Below are 19,739 nucleotides of genomic sequence, written 5' to 3'. Positions count from 1 at the left end.
CTCCCACATCAATGTTTCTCCCTGTCTCTCCCTCTCTCTTCCACTCTCTCTAAAAAAATCAATGGAAAATATCATTGGGTGAAAATTAAAATAATAATAAAAAAAATAAAAATAAAGTAACCAAGTCCCTAAAACAAAAATAGACACTTGGTTCCTACCCATGTCACCTTGAGAACATTCTTACTAGACTGATTTCTCTGTAAAGAAAGGGGCATTGTTCATGCTAAATGCAGAATGAAACAAGGAAGGATTATTTTATGGAATCATAGTATGATAGGTTTTATCATACAATAGGCATCTATATGATATATAATATATTCATATGTGTATTTCAGTGACCTGTGCTTCTTTGTGATTTTATAAAATCAGATTATTGAATCGGATTATGGAATCTAGATTTACCTAGATTCAAATGTCACCTCTACTGCTTACTAACAGTATCACCTGGCTATGTAGCTTCTCTAAATTTTACTTATCTTTGTAGGAACACTAACATGTAAAATAATATATCTGAAGAACTAGTATTTGTTGAATGCCAAGCATTTTTATATTGTAAGCGTTCAATAAATGTCAGTAGTTGTTAGACCCAAACACATTCATGTTCATTTATACGCCAGAGCCCGAGCTGTTTTTTAACACTAGAGGCCCAGTGCATGAATTCGTGCATGGGTGGGGGGTCCCTCGGCCTGGCCAGCGATTGGGGCCGATCGGGGCCAACCAGCCAGGGAAGGACTGTGGGAGGTTCCATGGCATGTCCAGCCCATCTCTCCCAGTCCCGATTGGCCGGACCCCAGCAGCAAGCTAACCTACCAGTCAGAGTGTCTGCCCCCCCGGAGGTCAGTGCACATCATAGAGCCTGGTCAACCAGTCAACCACACGGTTGACCTATCAGTCAGACACTTAGCTTATTAGGCTTTTATATATATAGATTTCCTGTTTTCCTCTGCATCATGAGAAGTAAAACTGAAATCCAGGTTTCTTTCCAACCTGTATATACCCTCTTCACTATTTCAGATAGACTTTGAAAAATATTGACATTCATTTTGGGGATGTCCAGTGTTCTAAAAAAAAATCAACTTTTAAAAATTAAATTTGTTGGGTGATATTGCTTAATAAAATTGCTTTCAGTGTACATTTCAATGATACATGCTCCGTATATTGCATTGTGTGCCCACCACCAAAAGTCAAATCATCTTCCATCACCCATATATTTGGCCCCCTTTACCTTTTACTACCCTCCCCCACCCCCTCTTCCCTCTGGTAACCACCACTCTACTGCCTGTGTCTATGAGTTTCAGTTTTATATCCTACATATAAGTGAGATCAGATGGTTCTTAGCTTGTTCTGCCTGACTCTTCTCGCTTAGCACGATATTCTCAAGATCCATCCAGGTTTTTGCAGATGACAGCGTTGCATCTTCTCTTGCGAGTGAGGAGCAGTTCCTGGTGCATATGTACCACCGCTTCTTTGTCCAATCCTCTATCGAAGGGCACTTTGGTTGTTGCCACGGCCCCCACAAACAGTGCTGCAGGGCACACAAGGGGTGAGTCTATCTTTGCGAGCCGATGCGTAAACCCAATAACAAAACTTAAACAGAGAGTGTGTTTGGACTCTGGAGAAATTGGAAAATTGCGTTCAATTTCCTGGTGCTCCACTCCGCGGCCCATCGAAGTTAGTAATCGCTAACGGAGCAGAGCTGCCATCTTTTCAGTGCTCCCCGCAGAGATAAAAGCATCGTGCAGCGCCGGATGCCGACAGAGCAAATAATGAGATGTGTGCTCTTTCCACTGCCGAGACACTGAGAAGTGAGATGTGCCGTGGGTGTGATCGAATGCCCGCGCCATCAGCTGTCCTAAGAGAAGTCGTTAACACTGGCTGAGTGTCTGGATGTGCCGGACACTGCACGCACCACAGGGGCTACGCATTGAAACGCGCCATTTCTTTTCTTCTCCAGATGTGCACGGCCTTTGGTAAGAATCGTGTCACGTGTCCATTGAGGACGAATGGCCAGGTGAAATAAATCCCATGAAGAAGAACACAGTGCTGGGAACCATAAAGACGGGAATGGCCCAGCCGGTGTGGCTCAGGGGTTGAGCATCAATTGACCCATGAACCAGGAGGTCATTCATTTGATTCCCTGTCAGGACACATTCCCGGGTTGCAGGCTCGATCTCCCACCCCCAGTAGGGACGGTGCAGGAGGCAGCCAATCAATGATTCTCTTTCACCATTGATGTTTCTCTCTCTCTCTCCTTGCCCCTTCCTCTCGGAAATAAAAAAAAATAAAAATAAAAAATAGCCCTAACCAGTTTGGCTCAGTGGATAGAGCGTCGGCCTGCAGATTGAAGGGTCCCAGGTTCGATTCTTGTCAAGGGCATGTACCTGGGTTGCAGGCGCATCCCCAGTAGAGGGTGTGCAGGAGGCAGCTGATCGATGTTTCTCTCTCATCGATGTTTCTAACTCTCTATCCCTCTCTGTAAAAAATCAATAAAATATATTTAAAAAAAAATAAAAATAAAGTAGCAAATTTAGATGCTAAGAAAGCATTGCACGCAGCAGACCAGCATCTACAGTTCCCATGAAAGAGAAAAGAGTTTCTGGGCCCAGTCCACATGGCGGTAAAGAAAGCTAACGCTAAAAATAAGATCCCTGAAATCTTGCCGTTTCGCCTAGCATTCTGGTGGCCACAAAATGAGTAAGAGCTTGGTCAGATCAAACTGATGCAGCCGCGTTTGAAAGTAAATCATTTCTCGACAAATGCAGCGAGAGCCCACGAAACAGCTAAGCGTCTCATCTCTCAGTAGCATTTAGCCATTAGTAAGGTCATGATCTAGGACCGGTGCCTGGGAGTTCTTTGCTGCTTCTAATCATGCGTGTTGCTATTTTACAAAAAAAAAGAAAGGATGACAACGGAGAGGGGTGAAGACTGTCACAGCAGAGACAAATTAAATTATCTATTGGATTATGTGGCGGCTCAGCCTCTCGTGTTCCCAGCTGGGTGGACTGTGTAGTTACTCGACGCCAGTTGCCCTGTCATTTTACCAGAGAGGTGGAACAGATGACCAAAAATATAATAAGACTTTTTTTTTTTTTCTTTGTGGCAAATGTTCACGTCACTTGCCGATCTAGTTAACATTTCTTATTTTGCCCCTGAATTTATTTGTTTCAGAACTGGACTTGAAGAACTGCCAGTATAGTCAAGGCACTTTTTTCTCCTAGGAAATGTTCATACATTTCCCTTCTGCATTCTTGAGTTTTCTTTGGGATGGCACACAAACAACATATTCTAAGCACCATTTCTGCCCAGAGATTTGAGAATTGTTTTTAAAAAGCAATCTGTCTCTCTCTGAATTTCTGTCAGATCCAGGATAGCCATCCCAAGGGTAGATAGCAAATATTTCACAGTAAAAAGGAGTGTCTTAGATTCTTAAAGCATCTCAGAAGTACCTAGTCTTAGAGTCTCCCAAGGAAATCTATTCCACCTTCCTTATTCTTACTGTCTCAACACTGACTCCAAAAATAATCAGTTTTAAGTCATATAGGGCATCTTGAAAGCGTTCTCAAAAACATTTAGATGCAAACTATGTAGCTATTAAAACTTGCGTTGGCCCAGCCCACGTCACCAAGCTTGCTCCGTTCCCTCCTTACCTGTGCCTCGACCCACAAGATAAGGTTAAATCTACATAGATCATCTCTCCATGACACTGAGAACTATCCAAACGACCCTTCGAGAAATAAAGGACACGCTTAAATTATTACATTTAAAGGCAACTTGATTTTTTGTTTTGTTCTGGTAATCCTGGAGAGAGTGGAAGGGAGGGGAAGAGACAGAGAGAGAAACATCGATGTGAGAAAGACACATTGATTGGTTGCCTCCCTCACGTACCCCGACCAGGGCAGGGATCGAGCCTGCAACCGAGGCACATGCTCTTGACCCAGAATCGAACCCGAGACCCTTTAGTCTGAGGCCCAACGCTCTAACCACTGAGAAAACTGGCCAGAACTCAAGGCAACTTGATTTTTTAAAAAATATATTTTATTGATTTTTTACAGAGAGGAAGGGAAAGGGATAGAGAGTTAGAAACATCGATGAGACAGAAACATCGATCCGCTGCCTCCTGCACACTCCCCACTGCGGATGTGCCCACAACCAAGGTACATGCCCTTGACAAGAATCGAACCTGGGACCTTTGAGTCTGCAGGCGGATGCTCTATCCACTGAGCCAAACCGGTTAGGGCAAGGCAACTTGATTTTTTAAGTTCAGATGTACCCCTCGGGTTTCATGGCTGAGAACAACCCTGCATCACAGAGACCACAAATTCTGCTCCTTCTAGTTGAGGACCGAGTCAGTGAGGAATCGTTTGAAGTTGCAAAAGAAAAGGAGCAAAGAGATTCAACTCCATAATCACCTACATTCTTGGAACGGAGCACCGTTTCAGACCAATCATAAAAAACCAGAAAAGAGCTCTGCGTGAACTAGAGGAATGGCCGGCCGGACTCCCTCCTCACTTCTGACCATCTTCCCCAAGGACGGTGCTGAGCGATGTGGAGCGCGCACCAGCCCCTCTGGCTCCGGAGAATTCATGCCCTAAAAGTTCAACCTTCAGAAACGCTAATCAGCCCGTTTTCTTTGATAGCTGCCACCGGCAGTCCTGTCTGATCTCCGCGGCATATTCAATTTTAATGAAAACCGACACCGTTCACAGGGAACCGAAGAGAGAATTCCGGCTCACTGCCTGCTGTGGCGACATGGGGAACACAGCCAGCTCCCGGTCAATCCACTGAAAGACAGGAAATGCATCCAACAGGGGAAGGCTTGCTTCACCAGGATCTAGAATCATCCCAATACTGAATGTCCGGGATAGGAGAACACCCCACACGCCCTGAACAGTCACGGGGCGGCACGCCAATACACGTGTCTCGTTTTCGGTGAATCTGCAGGGCGTAAGGTGGTGGCGGTGGGTATTTCTGGAGGTACTACCTGAGGCTGGATGAGTGTATTTAAGGAAGGAAACTGGGGGAGCCCTGAGATGAGTAGGTCTAAGTTGAGCAAAGGGAATGGAGGAACCCCGCCCCCAGCAAAGGGGAGGAAGCCTTCCAGATAGAAGAAACAGCTCTGGGGTGGCAGGTGGCCATGGCAACGGAGAGCGGAGTAAAGTATCAGAAATGAACAGTGGCCTCTGTGGCGAGGACCAAGAAAGCAAGAGGGAACATACCATGAGGCTAGTGTGACCGTCGGGTAGGGAGTCTTGTTAAAGATTTTGTTTTCGTTTTAAATATATTTTCATTGATTTCAGAGATGAAGGGAGAAAGAGAAATAGAGATAGAAACATCAATGATGAGAAAGCATCATTGCTCAGCTGCCTCCTGCACGCCCCCTACTGGGGATGGAGCCCGTAACCCCGGGCATGTGCCCTGACTGGGAATCGAACCGTGACCTCCTGGTTCATAAGTTGATGCTCAACCACTGACCCACACCGGCTGGGCTCATTTTTGAAACTCAGCTCATCCCTGATCTTCACAAACATTCTCCTGACTCCCCCGCAATTGATTTTTTTTCACTCTCCTAACTCCTATATACAGTTGACATCACGTATGCCCCATACATCTTTATTTTGAGATTGTTTTCTGTCCTTGCGCCTTTGTTCACTATGTCTTTGCAACTAAGCATAGGGTATGACTTCTGCTTCTTTGTTTTATCATCATCTCAAGTGTCCAACATGATGTGAAATACGGCGTTAGCATTTTCTCAGTAGCGATAAGTCATGAATTTGAGAGTTTCCAGAGTGAAAAGCTAGACGAGATTGTAAGTAGTTCTGGGGAAGACCCGGACGACACAGAGCCATCGGAGGCAAACTTACCAGAGAAGACGCTAGGGATCTTGGAAAGGAAGCTTTTGACAGTGCGAATGGGAATTCCGTTTTTTTCATCTTGCATGCGTGCTATGACGTCCTCCATCTAAATGACAATGACAAAACAATTAAAACCTTTCAGAAGTTGAATTCTTCATAAAAACCAGTTTTTTCATAACAATGTTGTACATCCGTCGTGCTCAACTAAGAATAATGGGATACTCTTACCTTGCCAGACTCTGAAACATTAATATTTTAAGTTTGATTAAAAATGATGGAGAAAACAGCAGGGAGAGTGGCCATTTCAGGCTCCATTAACCTACCAAGAGGCGTTGTGAATAATGCCGCTCTCCTCGCTGTACATGCTCTGCTTGGAAAGGTTGAGATAAAAGTGCTTATTTCTGTAACTGTCAGAAACCACTGTCACAGCAAAATGCACACTTCATTAATGTTATTATCTCTCCTGAACTCATTGAGAAGGAAAACAGAAGCCCTGAAAGCCACGGTTAGGGTTTCCTCTGGAGGCAAAGACAGACGAAAAAAATCTAGTTCCTAAAAGCTAAAATCAGCTACAAGGGCCACGTATAAAAATGCATCTCCTGCATTTACTGACATTCCCTTACGCGTTCACTCCGACGATGTTCCTATCAAGCGTGGTTTTTACTCACTGGGTTACCTGCTTTCTCACTATTAGCAATAGCCAATTGGATGAGGAGAATGTTCAAAGCAGACCAACTCACAGAGCAAGCTGGGCAGCAACGGGGATGAGGGGCTATAAAAAGTAACTCTAATCAATGATCAAATTCTTTGGGACAATTTATTTATTTTTTAAATAAGCATTTTTTAAATAAGCATTTTTTAAATGTATTTCTTTATTCATTTCAGAGAGGAAGAGAGAAAGAGAGAGATAGAAACATCGATGAGAGAGAATCATGGATCGGCTACCTCCTGCACACCCCCCACTGGGGATCGAGCCCACAACCCAGGCATGTGCCCTTGGCCAGAATCGAACCTGGGACCCTTCAGTCCGCAGGCTGACGCTCTATCCACTGAGCCAAGCTGGCTAGGGCTCTTTGGGACAATTTAAGTCCAAAAGATTCCAGTATCTCAAAAGAGGATGTAAATTACCCATTACCTAGATACGAGCAATAGATCTATCTATCTATCTATCTATCTATCATCTATCATCTACCTATCATTTATCTATCTATCATCTATCTATCTATCTATCTATCATCTATCTACCTATCTATCATCTATCTATCATCTACCTATCATTTATCTATCTATCATCTATCTATCTATCATCTATCTACCTATCTATCATCTATCTATCTATCTATCTATCTATCTATCATCTATCTATCTATCTATCTATCTATCTATCTATCATCTATCTACCTATCTATCATCTATCTATCTATCTATCTATCTATCTATCTATCTACCTATCTCCCAACCGGAGACAGAGAGATGAGTGGATAAAACTGAACAGGGCCTTTTACTAATCTATCAGTTTGCACCTGTCAGCGCGCTGTAACATCAGTGCAAACAGAATGAAATGGGTCAGTTACGCTATTGCTCTAAGACTCCGTTTCTTCCATCTGTAACAGAGGGTTAATAATGATACTGTGCATCTTATTACAGGTGATAATTAATGGAACAATGCTCATTAAATACTTGCCATAATGCTCTCATCATCATCACTGCCGTCATATCATCATCATCATCATCATCATCAGAGTCTTCCCTCATCACTATACTAGAATGCCACAGACGCTTTCCTTTATAATCCAGTTGGCAAAGACAGCTGTGGTCAAATGCCAGGCATTTATTGGAGGAGTAAAATTGCCCGTCGCAGAGCAAAGATGCCCAGGGACCAGCTTAGATTTCCTGCAGAAGACGGAGTGTGTGCTGGCCTCTGAAAGATAGGGGGTTCGACTAGAAGACATGTCAGGAAGAAGAATTTCTGCATCTAAGCAAGGACTACGAAAACGATGAAAAAAAATAATATTTAGAAGAAAGGGGAAATGAGATTGCATCCGTTTTTGACAAAATGAAAATGTGTCTGCTCTCATATTTGCTTGATGAATTTGCCTCTTGAAGTTCATTAGTGGATCCCAATATTGAATTGAATTGAGATGAAATCCTCTTTGCAAAAGCAATCCTTTATCTAGGCAAGCTAATGAGCTATTCTCTGAAAAGGGTATGTAAAAACAATGTTCTCTTGCAAAGTAATTTGGAGAATGTCTGCAGCTCAATTTGTTTAAAATGTTTTATACCTCTATTATGGAACTCTTCACATTGCCGTTATTGTCACTATCTGTTTTCCCTTAGACTTGAACTTCAGGGGGAGAGAAGCCTCACCTTGCCCATTTTTGTCTTGCTAATACAGAAAGTGCTGGCCCACAGGGAGGCTCAAGAATAAAAAAAGAGACATGACATTTTAATTAATGGCACACGTTTTATTTTTCTGAGCGATCCAGAGCAAAAATCCAAGTTAAGTTGATTTAAGATTTTGTCTTCAGATGTTGGAAATACTTAAAAAAAAAAAAAAATCTAACATTTGGTGAAAAAATAGGCCGAGTCAAAAATGGTGGCACAGGAGAGCTTCCTGTGCTATAAGCTAAAACATTCTGATGATTTTCTTCACTTAATACAGACTCCTCTGCTTGCTTCTCAGAGGAATTGTTTCTTTCAAACCCTGAGGGTCAAGCAGTGGTTTCTTATGAGCCTGTCTTCCCGCTGGTAGATGTGACGCTCAAGTTCACGGTCATGTGTCAGCTCCCAAGATGAAAGACAGGCTACCGGACTCCAACACACGGCTCTTTTCCCAGGAATTCATAATTAGCCTTTTCGCTCAAACAGCTTAGCTGTCACTTGGGTGCTTGTGATGTATTTCTAACGCGGCTCTGGGGAAAGGGTCTCCACCCGTGCACTCAGCGAAATGAAAGAGACGCGTCCAGCACAGCTATACCTCTGAGGAGAGGAACTAATGATTCGAGAGGGAACCCCGGACAGGGAACGCCCAACTACTGATGAAATAAAAATCCACCGCCTTGAAGCCTAGCTAGGTCCCTAATGTTCTTAAGAATAATGAACGACATAAACTGAAGAACAAAAACGGAACCAGAGTCATAGAAGCATCGAACAGACTGTCCAACCTATGAGGGAAGGTGGGGGGTGAGGGGTAAGAGATCAACCAAAGGACTTGTATGCACGCATATGAGCATGACCAATGGACACAGACGGGGCGGAAGGGGTGCGGGGGGTGGTGGTCGGGGAGAGGTCAATGCAGGGGGAAAGGAGACTTTATGTAATACTTTAAGCAATAAAGAATTTAATTTTTTTTAAAAAAAAAAAAGGATGATGAGAAGCTAATTACATTTACTTGTAGCCATACTTGCCAGAACTGTGTCATACCATGAAGCCAATAACTTTACGGACACCCTGACCGTAAGCGAAACATTTGTATGAAATAAAGTTAATGGTTTTGTGCTCTGTGGGTCTGAAATAGAAATGAATCAACCAAAAGTTCAAAGGAAGTTTTTCCAACTTCGTATGGTAATCTGCCCTTAAGCACAGGCATTTAGAAACAGAAATGAGAGACTGTATGCGTGGGGCATGCTTTCAAGTTATTGTGTGTAATCATCATGTTAAGTGTGAGCTAAAAAGAAAAAAAAAAGTGGGAGAAATGAAAAAAATAAATTAAACATGAGAGAAAGGGGTCACTGAAGTGCCTCTTGAATACCTCAGACAATTCGGTGGTGGCATTTATCACGTAACTTAGAACCTGCCTATAATTCTTTTTTCTTCAAGAAGCCATTCTAAAGATGTGATTGGCGCTTCTGAGCTCGGCGGTGAAAACAGGCAAAGTAGAATAGTTTTCTAAAAAAGGTTAAATAAGAATAGCAATGAGCTTAAAATTTGCAACCACAACTGTTTTCTGCTTGCCATGATTTAATTAAAGCTGCTTTAATTGGTGTAATTTCCCCCCATGTTACAGTTGGCAATAGTATCGTAACCCAGAATTACTCTTTTTCATGTGAAAAACCTCATGTTTACGTGACTAATTATGACTAAAAAACATACACTTGTAGAACCTAGTTGCATTCCAAGCTGACCTTGTTCATCTTGAATGAACTAGGAGATGTACCTTCTCAAAGGCAGTAACTAATTTGGCGACACTGAGATTTTAGGCTCTGGCAATTTTAGAGAAGGTAGAAGATGCATTTTTTTTCTGATTTATGGATGTTGGTTTTATTTGTTTTTAAATACAGCATCTCTCATCCATCTCAAGCAATATAACCTCTACTTTAGTATTTTTTAAAATATATTTTTATTGATTTCAGAGAGGAAGGGAGAGGGAGAGAGAGAAACATCAGTGATGAAAGGGAATCATTGATGGGCTGCCTCCTGCATGGCTCCTATTGGGGATCGAGCCCACAACCCAGGCATCTGCTCTGACCAGGAATCGAACCGTGATCTCCTGGTTCATAGGTCAACACTCAACCACTGAGCCACACCGGCTAGGCACACACATGTTTTTAATTATGTGATACCCAGATGTATGACTTAACTAATCTACTGTAGGATAGCTACCTTTGTAAATGGAGGCTCAGACTGGTCCCTGAGATGATGTTAGTATTGTTTTATCAGGACTGGTCCCAAGGCTGACCTTCAGTCACCACCTCGATTAGTGCTAATCCTCCGTGCATCCAGCCTGCTTAGTCTAAGAATTAATACCATGTCCGACCCTCATTTAAAATGTGGATAGAAAGGATTACAACATGAAGGTAAGGCCAAAGCACTTTAAAAGGACAAACGCATCATCACACTGATGATGAAGGCTGATCTGTTTCGGATGCACACACTCAGAGTCAGAACACGTGTGATGAGGTGGCTATTTGCCTTGTGTTTCATGCTTTTCCCAAGTTTTAAATTGGTTTCTGCTGCTGCGGAGCCTGACCTTTCTTCCTCGGCGTGACGTTCTCTGGTTTCCGTATTTCAAAGATTGACTTTTAAATTTCAATTTCCTAGGATTTTTTCCGAGACCGATGAGTAAATTTTAGAAAGGCGAAAGGAAAAGAATGTCCCCTGTTACTGTGCCTTTGCTGGGGCTGCCCGTCCGAGGCCCCTACAACGTGAAAATGGATTTTACTTTCAGGAGCCTTTGAACAGCTCTATTGATCTTTCCAACCCACTGAACAGCTAACTGTAAAGGAAGGGAAAGGCAACGTGACTTTTCTGATTCGCCCTTCACGTACGGGAGACTAGAGTCGGGGATGTGCAAAACCGCCTGCCACCTTCCTGCTGATCATCTCTGAAAGCAAGCTCTCCACAGAGGGCTTTGTGCAACCAGCCCCTCCTTCTGCTCAGCTCCCGGGAGAAAAAGTTCGAACTCACGGCGGGCTAGTTCACAGAAAATCCCTACGCAGAGGAGGCCCTAGCCCAGAATGCACATGTGTAACTTCCAGCCCAGTAACGGTTTCTTTTTTTATATCTCCCACTAGAGGCCCGGTGCACGAAATTCGTGCACGGGGGGGGGGGTGTCCCTCAGCCTGGCCTGCAACGATGCCAGTGTCCCTTGCCCCAGCCTCCGGCCCGAGGCCCCTCCCCTCTGGATGCTGGGCTCACGTTGCCGGGGCGACGCCGCCAGCGTCCCGCCCCAGCCACTATGGGCGCCTCCATCTTTGTTGCGGAATGACGGTTAATTTACATATTACTCTTTTGTTAGATAGGATGATTTTGTTTTTCTTAGGAAAACAAGATTCCCCTGCCAAGGGAACTGGCTGCTGTCCTCCTGACAATACTTCTCAGCCATCTCATGAGAAAATGAGAAGGATGTGCCTGCCTTCCTGCTAGAGAGCTGGTGTCCACTCTCTTTTTTTTTTATTTTGTTGATTTTTTACAGAGAGGAAGGGAGAGAGATAGTTAGTTAGAAACATCGATGAGAGAGAAACATCGATCAGCTGCCTCCTGCACATCTCCCACTGGGGATGTGCCCGCAACCCAGGTACATGCCCTTGACCGGAATCGAACCTGGGACCTTTCAGTCCGCAGGCCAACGCTCTATCCACTGAGCCAAACCGGTTTCGGCCTGGTGTCTACTCTCTTACAATCGAAACATGGATGCCAGGTCTGGCCAGCGTGGCTCAGTGGTTGAGCGTCAGCCTATGAACCAGGAGGTCACAGTTTGCTTCCCGGACAGAGCACATCTGAAGAAGCTTTCATTGGGTTTCTACTCCAAAACATTAGATGTGATGATTCCCTGTTTAGTAGAAGACAATTGCTGAAGATGGGGTGCAAGGCATATAATGGAAGGAGAATAAGGCATTTAGAACAGAAGGTCTGGGATGAAGCTATGAGCTAAGGGGGGTGGGGAGTAATTCATCTACAAAATAGAGCAAATAATAATTGCCAGCTTATCTATCTAATGCATTTTGCAAATACCCAACAGGATAATGCACATGGAAGGACGCTGTGAGCTCGCAAAGGCGAAGGGATGAGAAGTGGTACTATGATCCTACCCACACCCTTTGTGCATCTTATTAGTTAGAAGTCCTGCAGTGACTTATTCTGAGAATCCACCAACTTGGTGTGATATTATGGCTGCTGTTTTTTGAAGAGGAATATTATCCCTTAACATAGGCCTACAGAGAACATCGTCCAGCTTGCCTCTCACAATGAAAGCTGTGGCATAAGCATTATTATTATTTAAAAAAAAATATTTTATTGATTTTTTACAGAGAGGAAGGGAGAGGGATAGAGAGTTAGAAACATCAATGAGAGAGAAACATCAATCAGCTGCCTCCTGCACACCCCCTACTGGGGATGTGCCCGCAACCAAGGTACATGCCCTTGACCGGAATCGAACCTGGGACCCTTCAGTCCGCAGGCCAGTGCTCTATCCACTGAGCCAAACCGGTCAGGACAGCATTATTATTATTATTATTATTATTATTATTATTATTTTGTAAATGAATAAAAACATACAACGAAGTAAAACCCACAGAGCTGGAGAGAGAATGTGGTTCAGACTGAGATTTATGTCACACTACAACTTCAATAATGACACTGCGCACCCACCAGAAGCCACAGAAAATATGACATTTCCACGTGAAAGCTGAAGGCCTTGGCCCCCCTTCTTTCTCGGACAGGGCAGGTGACTGAGGATTTGGTGAGAGTGGTCACGCACTCCTCCTGGGTGGAGATGGGCTCTATGAATGATAGATGAAGGGCCACGGATCCCACCTTTCCAGAGGAAAGAGCTGCATCTGCTCACATACTGGAACAAGTACTCAGATAAAGCCCTTTGAGATTTTCGAAGCCCTAATTTATCTATTTATCTCCTCATTAGCTCTCCTCCTCTCTCTCTCTCTCTCTCTCTCTCTCTCTCTCTCTCTCTCTCACACACACACACACACACACACACACACACACGCACTATTTCTGTCTCATGGTTTGGTTCATCAAATTTCTATCGGACAAACGGCGAGATCCTTAATGGGAATTATTACGAAGGGCAGTCCAACAAAATAAGCACATATACAGTAGACGCAGAAGCAGCCCTGAGGTTGTTGAGAGCCCCGGGAACTAAGAATTCTCAACTAATCACTCGCAGGGCCATCGGCAAGGAACGCAGCCCCGGTGAGAGAACGCGACCGCCTCCCCACAGTGGATCTGTCCTGTGTGGCTTAGTCTGGCTTCTTTTCTTCTTGCCAGACCCAGTCCCTTGTTCTGGGTTGGGTTCCTCTGGGAGGATAAACGCTCTTTACCCGCCTGCTAAAGGGCCAGCCTGCGACGTTCTAGTTGGTGTTAGGCGCTGACTAACATGGCAGACAATGAATGAACTTGGCCTGTCTAGGAAATGGGTGAGCAAGTGGCATCCTATGAAACCAGATGTTACGCGATCTGTTTTTAAACTCGTCTAAAACGGGCATGACACAGGGAATTCTCTAAACGTTTACTGTAGAGAAATTGAAACAGACACACAGCTCAATGGAATCCACTGGGCCCCATGAGCTCATCAGCGGGCTGTGGAGATCATGAAGTGGTTATGCCAACTCGTCTTTCCAAAGGAACGAAGATACGCTTCCTCTACAGAAGACACTACTTGGAAAAACAGATACTGATTTTTAAACTAACGTGAATTTCCCCCCTAAGAAGCTACTGGGCGCGTTTCACAGGCGCCGGCTGCTGTCCTCCTAGTGTGTGGATACTCTGGGCACCAGATCTGCCCTTCTTTCATGAGCAAAAAAGAATGGCTCATAGGCCACTAACAAAAATTTACATTCTACTTTTACATGCATTCTTTTTTTAAAAATATATTTTATTGATTTTTTTACACAGAGGAAGAGAGAGGGATAGAGAGTTAGAAACATCGATGAGAGAGAAACATCGATCAGCTGCCTCCTGCACACCTCCCACTGGGGATGTGCCCGCAACCAAGGTAAATGCCCTTGACCGGAATCGAACCCGGGACCTTTCAGTTGGAAGGCTGGCGCTCTATCCACTGAGCCACACCGGTTAGGGCTACATGCATTCTTTAGTTTGCTCTTAACCGCCATGTGCTAGAGATGATGGAATTCACAGCAACTCCCTTTTAGAGATGACAGAATTAAGGACCGGAAAACTGAAGTGACGGACTCAAGCTGACACAGATGTTAAGAAGCAAACCCTCTATTTGGGTTCGCATGGCAATGGAAAATGATATTTGAAAGAAACATCCTGCTAAGAGAAAGCAACGTCCATTTCCCCTTTAAATAAAATGTAAATGTCCCTGGAATATAGTGTTCTCTCAGGGGATGAGAATTAGGCCACGCTGAAAATTTTCCATTTGACGGCATGCAATGAGAACAATCCTTCGCATTTCAACCACGACTTTATTTATTTTTTAAAGTATATTTTTATTGATTTCAGAAAGGGAGAAAGAGAGAGACAGAAACATCAATGATGAGAGAGGATCATGGACCGGCTGCCTCCTGCACGCCCCACACTGGGGATGGAGCCTGCAATCAGGGAATGTGCCCTGACCTGGAATGGAACCGTGACCTCCCGGTTCATAGCTCAACCACGAATTTAAATGCTCTCACATCTGTTTCGGCTGTTTCATGCATTTGCTGGGAATTGCTACTAGAATTTCTAGAATTTTTGAAACTGTACAGGACCCACGTCTTTCTATCCATATGGCAGCTGTTGAAACAAATGTTAAGTGATTCTCTCTCACTGCCTCATTAATGTAGTTGATATTTCTTGTGACTCCACATGTCAGCATGCTAAATGCCTACTGCGGTCTGTGGTTTGTGACAGGAACGAAGGTGAGGGATGACTTCCCCGGGAAGGGATCCTCCGAGTTGCGCTTCGAACACCGATTACAAACCAGAGAAGCTGAGAGGAGGGATGCAGGCAGAAGCACAGCCGTGGGAAAGCTTCGGGTGAGCTGGACCAGAACAGGTGGTTTGTGGAGTGGTAATCTGCGGGGCCAAGTTCGTGAGTGTTACATGCAGGCTGCAGTGGAAATAGGGCAGGGGTCACGGAGGTGAAGCCGCCACAGGGAGAGGAAAAGCTGCGATATAATTCCGATCAGGTTGATCTAAGGTCGCTATGGAGACGCCAACAAAGGTGAAAAGGACCTTGGGTAAGAACTCCGGGAGTGTCCATGGAATAATAGCCAGTGCTGGGAAGAATCAAGAGAGTGTGAGGTCCGATCCAGGCAGAGGATGGGCTAGTACAACCTTTTACCGCTTGGGAGAGTAACAGAAGATTCTCTCCAGAAAGGGTTTGCCAATGTTTTTACCGCAATCTACAGTAAGATAAACATTTTTCATTACGCTCCGGGACAAATCAGCATATTCCTACATGTGAAGATTTAATTGAAGCAAATGTTTTATGAAACAACACTCATCCATACGATGGGTAATGAAGTCTGGCATTTTCCATCCTATTCCATTATCTCTATATATAAAAGGCTAATATGCAAAGTGTCCCCGCGGGAGTTCAACTGACCAGGAGTTCAATCGCTTGCTATGACATGTGATGACCACCAGGGGGTGGCGTGGAATGAAGGAAGGTCCCGGCAGGCAGCCAGCAGCCGCTACCTGTGCACTGGGCCTCTACTCTTAAAATAAAAGTACTAGCTACAAACTTCTCAATGGCTTTCACAAGCTACTACTGGAATGCAACTTAACTGGCAACTTGTAAAGTACTATTCTATTGGATGCATTCCATGAGGAAATAAATATAATCAAGTAGTTTTTATCCTCAAGATCTACCCAATCAAATAATTAAACAAACAAAAAAAAAAAACTCCCTGTCTTCCTCTACCCACCATCTTATTTCATTTCATTGTAGACCAAATATCTTGTCTTCTAGAAAGAGTTGTCTAACCCAGTAGTCTTTAAACGTTTTGATCTCACACTTTTCAAAATTATTGAGAACCCAAAAGTTTTTGATCCAATGGGCTGTATCTATTAATATTTACCATTTTTGAAATTAACACTGAGCCATCTACAATATATATGTGCGTACATACGTTTATTTCATTAAAATTATAATAATGAATCTATTACATGTTAACAGAAACGTTGCACCTAAAAATAACTACATTTCTCCAAATGTTTTCAGTGAAAGGAGTGGCTCATTTTACATTTTTGAAAATCTCTTCAATGTTTGACTTAAAAGAAAACAGCTAGATTCTCCTATCGATTCTGCATTCAATCTGTTGTAACATGTCTTGTGGCTGAAGACCATCTGGCCTCACACAGAAAATCCTTTGAAGAGGAAGAGATAGTTGAATAGCTTTTCAGACAATTGAGGGTACTCTTCTTTGATTCTACAGGTGGTAGTTTCTAATGGTTACTTGAGCTGAGGAATCTAAAACCTTACCAATCAACTTTTCATCCCCTATGACATTAACATCCATCGGTCTACCTTGAACTTCGAATTTAATATAGCAGACTGGTCATTCGGAAAACATTGCTTCACGGAGTGACACAGATCTCTCAAATGCTGACCCATTTCATTATCTACTGTCAAACATGACATCCGCTAACATCACCATCAACCCAACACAAAAAGTCTTTCACTATTGGGAGGTCACCATGTCCACAACCATACGTTTTACAAAATTCTAACTTTCACTCAAAAGCCTGAGCTATGTTACTGGCATGAATACGGCCAGTTGTTTTCCTTGAACCAACAGGCTCGTTGTGCTCATTTGAGAAACAGCGACACGGAGGGTTTAGCGTGGAGGTGCAGAAGTGAGGCACACGTTAAACAGAGTAAATAATCATGGGAAAACGACTGGAGGCAGGGATTCTACCTACATGCTTCGGTCCCAGAAGAAGGCTTGGATCCCAGGAGAATGCATGCTCATGAACGCTGCTGTCTTGATCGTCATCCCATGACACGGCATTTCTTATTTCATTAAATATTCTCGCCTAGGCTCTGAAGGATGCCCAGGGAGCAGAACAGTAGTCATCTGGACAGTTCACAGATGGTGTCAGGAAAAGGGATCCAGTGGCCGTATCTATCTATATAAAAGGCTAAGTGTCTATCCGTCCGACAGGTCACTATGACACACACTGACCACCAGGGTGCACACGCTCAATGCAGGAGCTGCCATGATTCGCACAGGCCATTTAAAAGTAAACGGCACCACGGACCTGGCGCCGACAAACCAACTGTCGGCTTCCCCCAGGTGGGACACAGGCCCGGCCACCACCCCAGAGCGATACCCAACCAAATCGCAGCCAAAGCTGCCAAGACCCCATGGAGCAAAATGCGGCCCACAGCCCAGACCAGCCTGGAAACGGATGCCGTGGGCACCAGGTAATGACGTTATGTAGCAACGCCTCTCTTCCTCTCCCTATCGATTAGCCTCCTTGGAGTTTCTTCAGCCCAGGAACCCGACTTGCTTTATAGCCAGGTGCAAACATTTTACAGTTCAGCCAAATGTTTGTGAAGCGTTTTCCCGTGCCTCATCTCATTTGATCCTCACAGAAGTCCTGGAGTAGGTAGAGAGGAGACTCGGTAGAATCCTATTTTCTTTTCATTAGCAAGACACGAACAGCGGTATTAAAATATTTCTTCTAATTAACTTCCTTTCAATGTGCACGAATCCGTGCACCGGGACACTGGTTGTGAAATATCAGGTGAAAAAGGAATTTTGAACAGTTGTCTCCAAAGGAAGGCTTCTGGTGTCTTACTTTTCTAACTTGCACCGAAGATCTCCAAGAAAGGGCACTGGTATGTGGAGCTCTAGCCCCTTCTTTTGTAGGAGGATTTCAAGGGCGAGTGCTCAATAGAAGACACTGGGAGGGACCCTGAGGTATGTACGGGTCGCAGTTAGGGTAAGAAAAGAAGAAAGGGGAGCTAAAAAAAGTCCCTCAGAAGGAGCAATAATAACACTATCATTTGAAAATCTATCTCTAAAAATAAACCCTGTCATTGGTCCAGCCATCCATCGAGTGTGACAAACTATGGTTTGACTTTCCAGCATAAAAATCTGGGGTGAACAACTTTTTTTGGAAGCTTCTAGAAGACTATGCTACTATACCATTCTAGTCATGGTCAACTTGCAACGTTGAGGTGTAGCGAAGAAAGATTAGGTGCCAGTTCCCCCGTGCTGTAACTGCTAATTATTTTTCCAAGGGTAATTATAGAGTTCCGTTCCAGGACTTTTTAAAAAACCACTCATGGTATCGTGTTTGGCAAATCTCGCGGTAGGCAAACACAGCTGCCGCCCTCCAGGAAGCTGTTCAGTGGGTTCACACGAAAGTAATTCAACCACTTGGCACTCCATTCATCTTGTTGGCAAGTTGAATGAATAAAGAGTAAAAAAAAAAATGAAATGAATAGCCCGGCCGGCGTGGCTCCGTGGTTGAATGTCAATCTATGAACCAGGAGGTCATGGTTCGATTCCCGGCCAGGACACATGCCCGGGTTGCAGACTTGATCCCCAGTGTGGGGCTCATCGTTGATGTTTCTGTCTCTCTCTCCCTCTCTGAAGTCAATAAAAACATATCATTTTTAAAAATGGAATGAATATATGATCTTTAGTTGGTACTTGTACCTCTTATTTAGCATGCAGGTTGCTCTCTGCCATCCAAATGCCTAGTGTCTAGCTTGATAAATGATTGTTGAATGAATGAATAAAAAATAATCCTTACTTTTGTGTCATCAGAGGTGTCTGGCACCCAGGACGGCTACTCCCATGAGTACCCGGGAACCCTTGAGGACATAAAAAAAGGTGGCCTCCATCCGGGAAAAGAGGCTCTAGAACAAGGCTTCGTGGGTAAAAATCGCAGCTCTGCTAGTCTAGCTTCTGAACTTGGGAGAGCTAGCCAACGCTGGAGTGCCCCCATCTCAGCATCTGGAACCTAGAGACGATAAATAATAGTATCCGCCTCACGGGGCTATTTGAGGATTAAACGAGTTTACACCTTCCTACCCCAGCCGCCCCGTACACCCACTACAGAGCTTGGGCCAGTGCCTGGAACAGAAAAACACCGCCTAAATGTGAGCTATAATTATTTCTTCTTTTCGCATTGTACCTTCCTTATTTAGCAACCACGGGCTGGTTTTTGTCGGGGTGACAGCATTGTCTAACTACAGAAACAAACACTGCAGATTCCGAAGCGTATGATTAAGTGCAATATTACCATTCTATTATTCCCTCCCTCCCTCTTCCCTCCTTCCCTCCTTCCCTCCTTTCCTTCCTTCCTTCCTTCCTCCTTTCTTCCTTCCTTCCTCCTTCCTTCCTTCCATCCTTCCTTCGTCCCTCCCTTCCTTCCCCTTTTCTGAATGCCTTCTAGATGGCATGATTCAGTATGAGATCAGGTACAGCAGTAAAGAAAAATTACAAGATAATTTTGACCTTAGGAT

The 19,739-nt window shown here is 44.1% G+C and overlaps 1 protein-coding gene across 7 annotated transcripts in view; it reads right to left on the bottom strand.

The window, feature by feature from the left end:
• Nucleotides 1-19,739, bottom strand: part of RGS7 (regulator of G protein signaling 7) — a 127,880-nt gene that overhangs the window by 54,433 nt on the left and 53,708 nt on the right. For all 7 annotated transcript variants that reach the window (XM_081114276.1, XM_081114277.1, XM_081114273.1 and 4 more), the window contains exon 3: nt 5,862-5,958. In XM_081114276.1, coding sequence (XP_080970402.1) covers nt 5,862-5,958 — 97 coding nt within the window. The remainder of the gene's footprint in view (nt 1-5,861; nt 5,959-19,739) is intronic.

The sequence above is a fragment of the Myotis nattereri genome (genome assembly GCF_964212035.1).
Source record: "Myotis nattereri genome assembly, chromosome: 20".
NCBI lineage: Eukaryota > Metazoa > Chordata > Mammalia > Chiroptera > Vespertilionidae > Myotis > Myotis nattereri.
The sequence above is the reverse complement of the archived record's forward strand: the minus strand, read 5'-3'. Positions and strand labels throughout refer to the sequence as shown.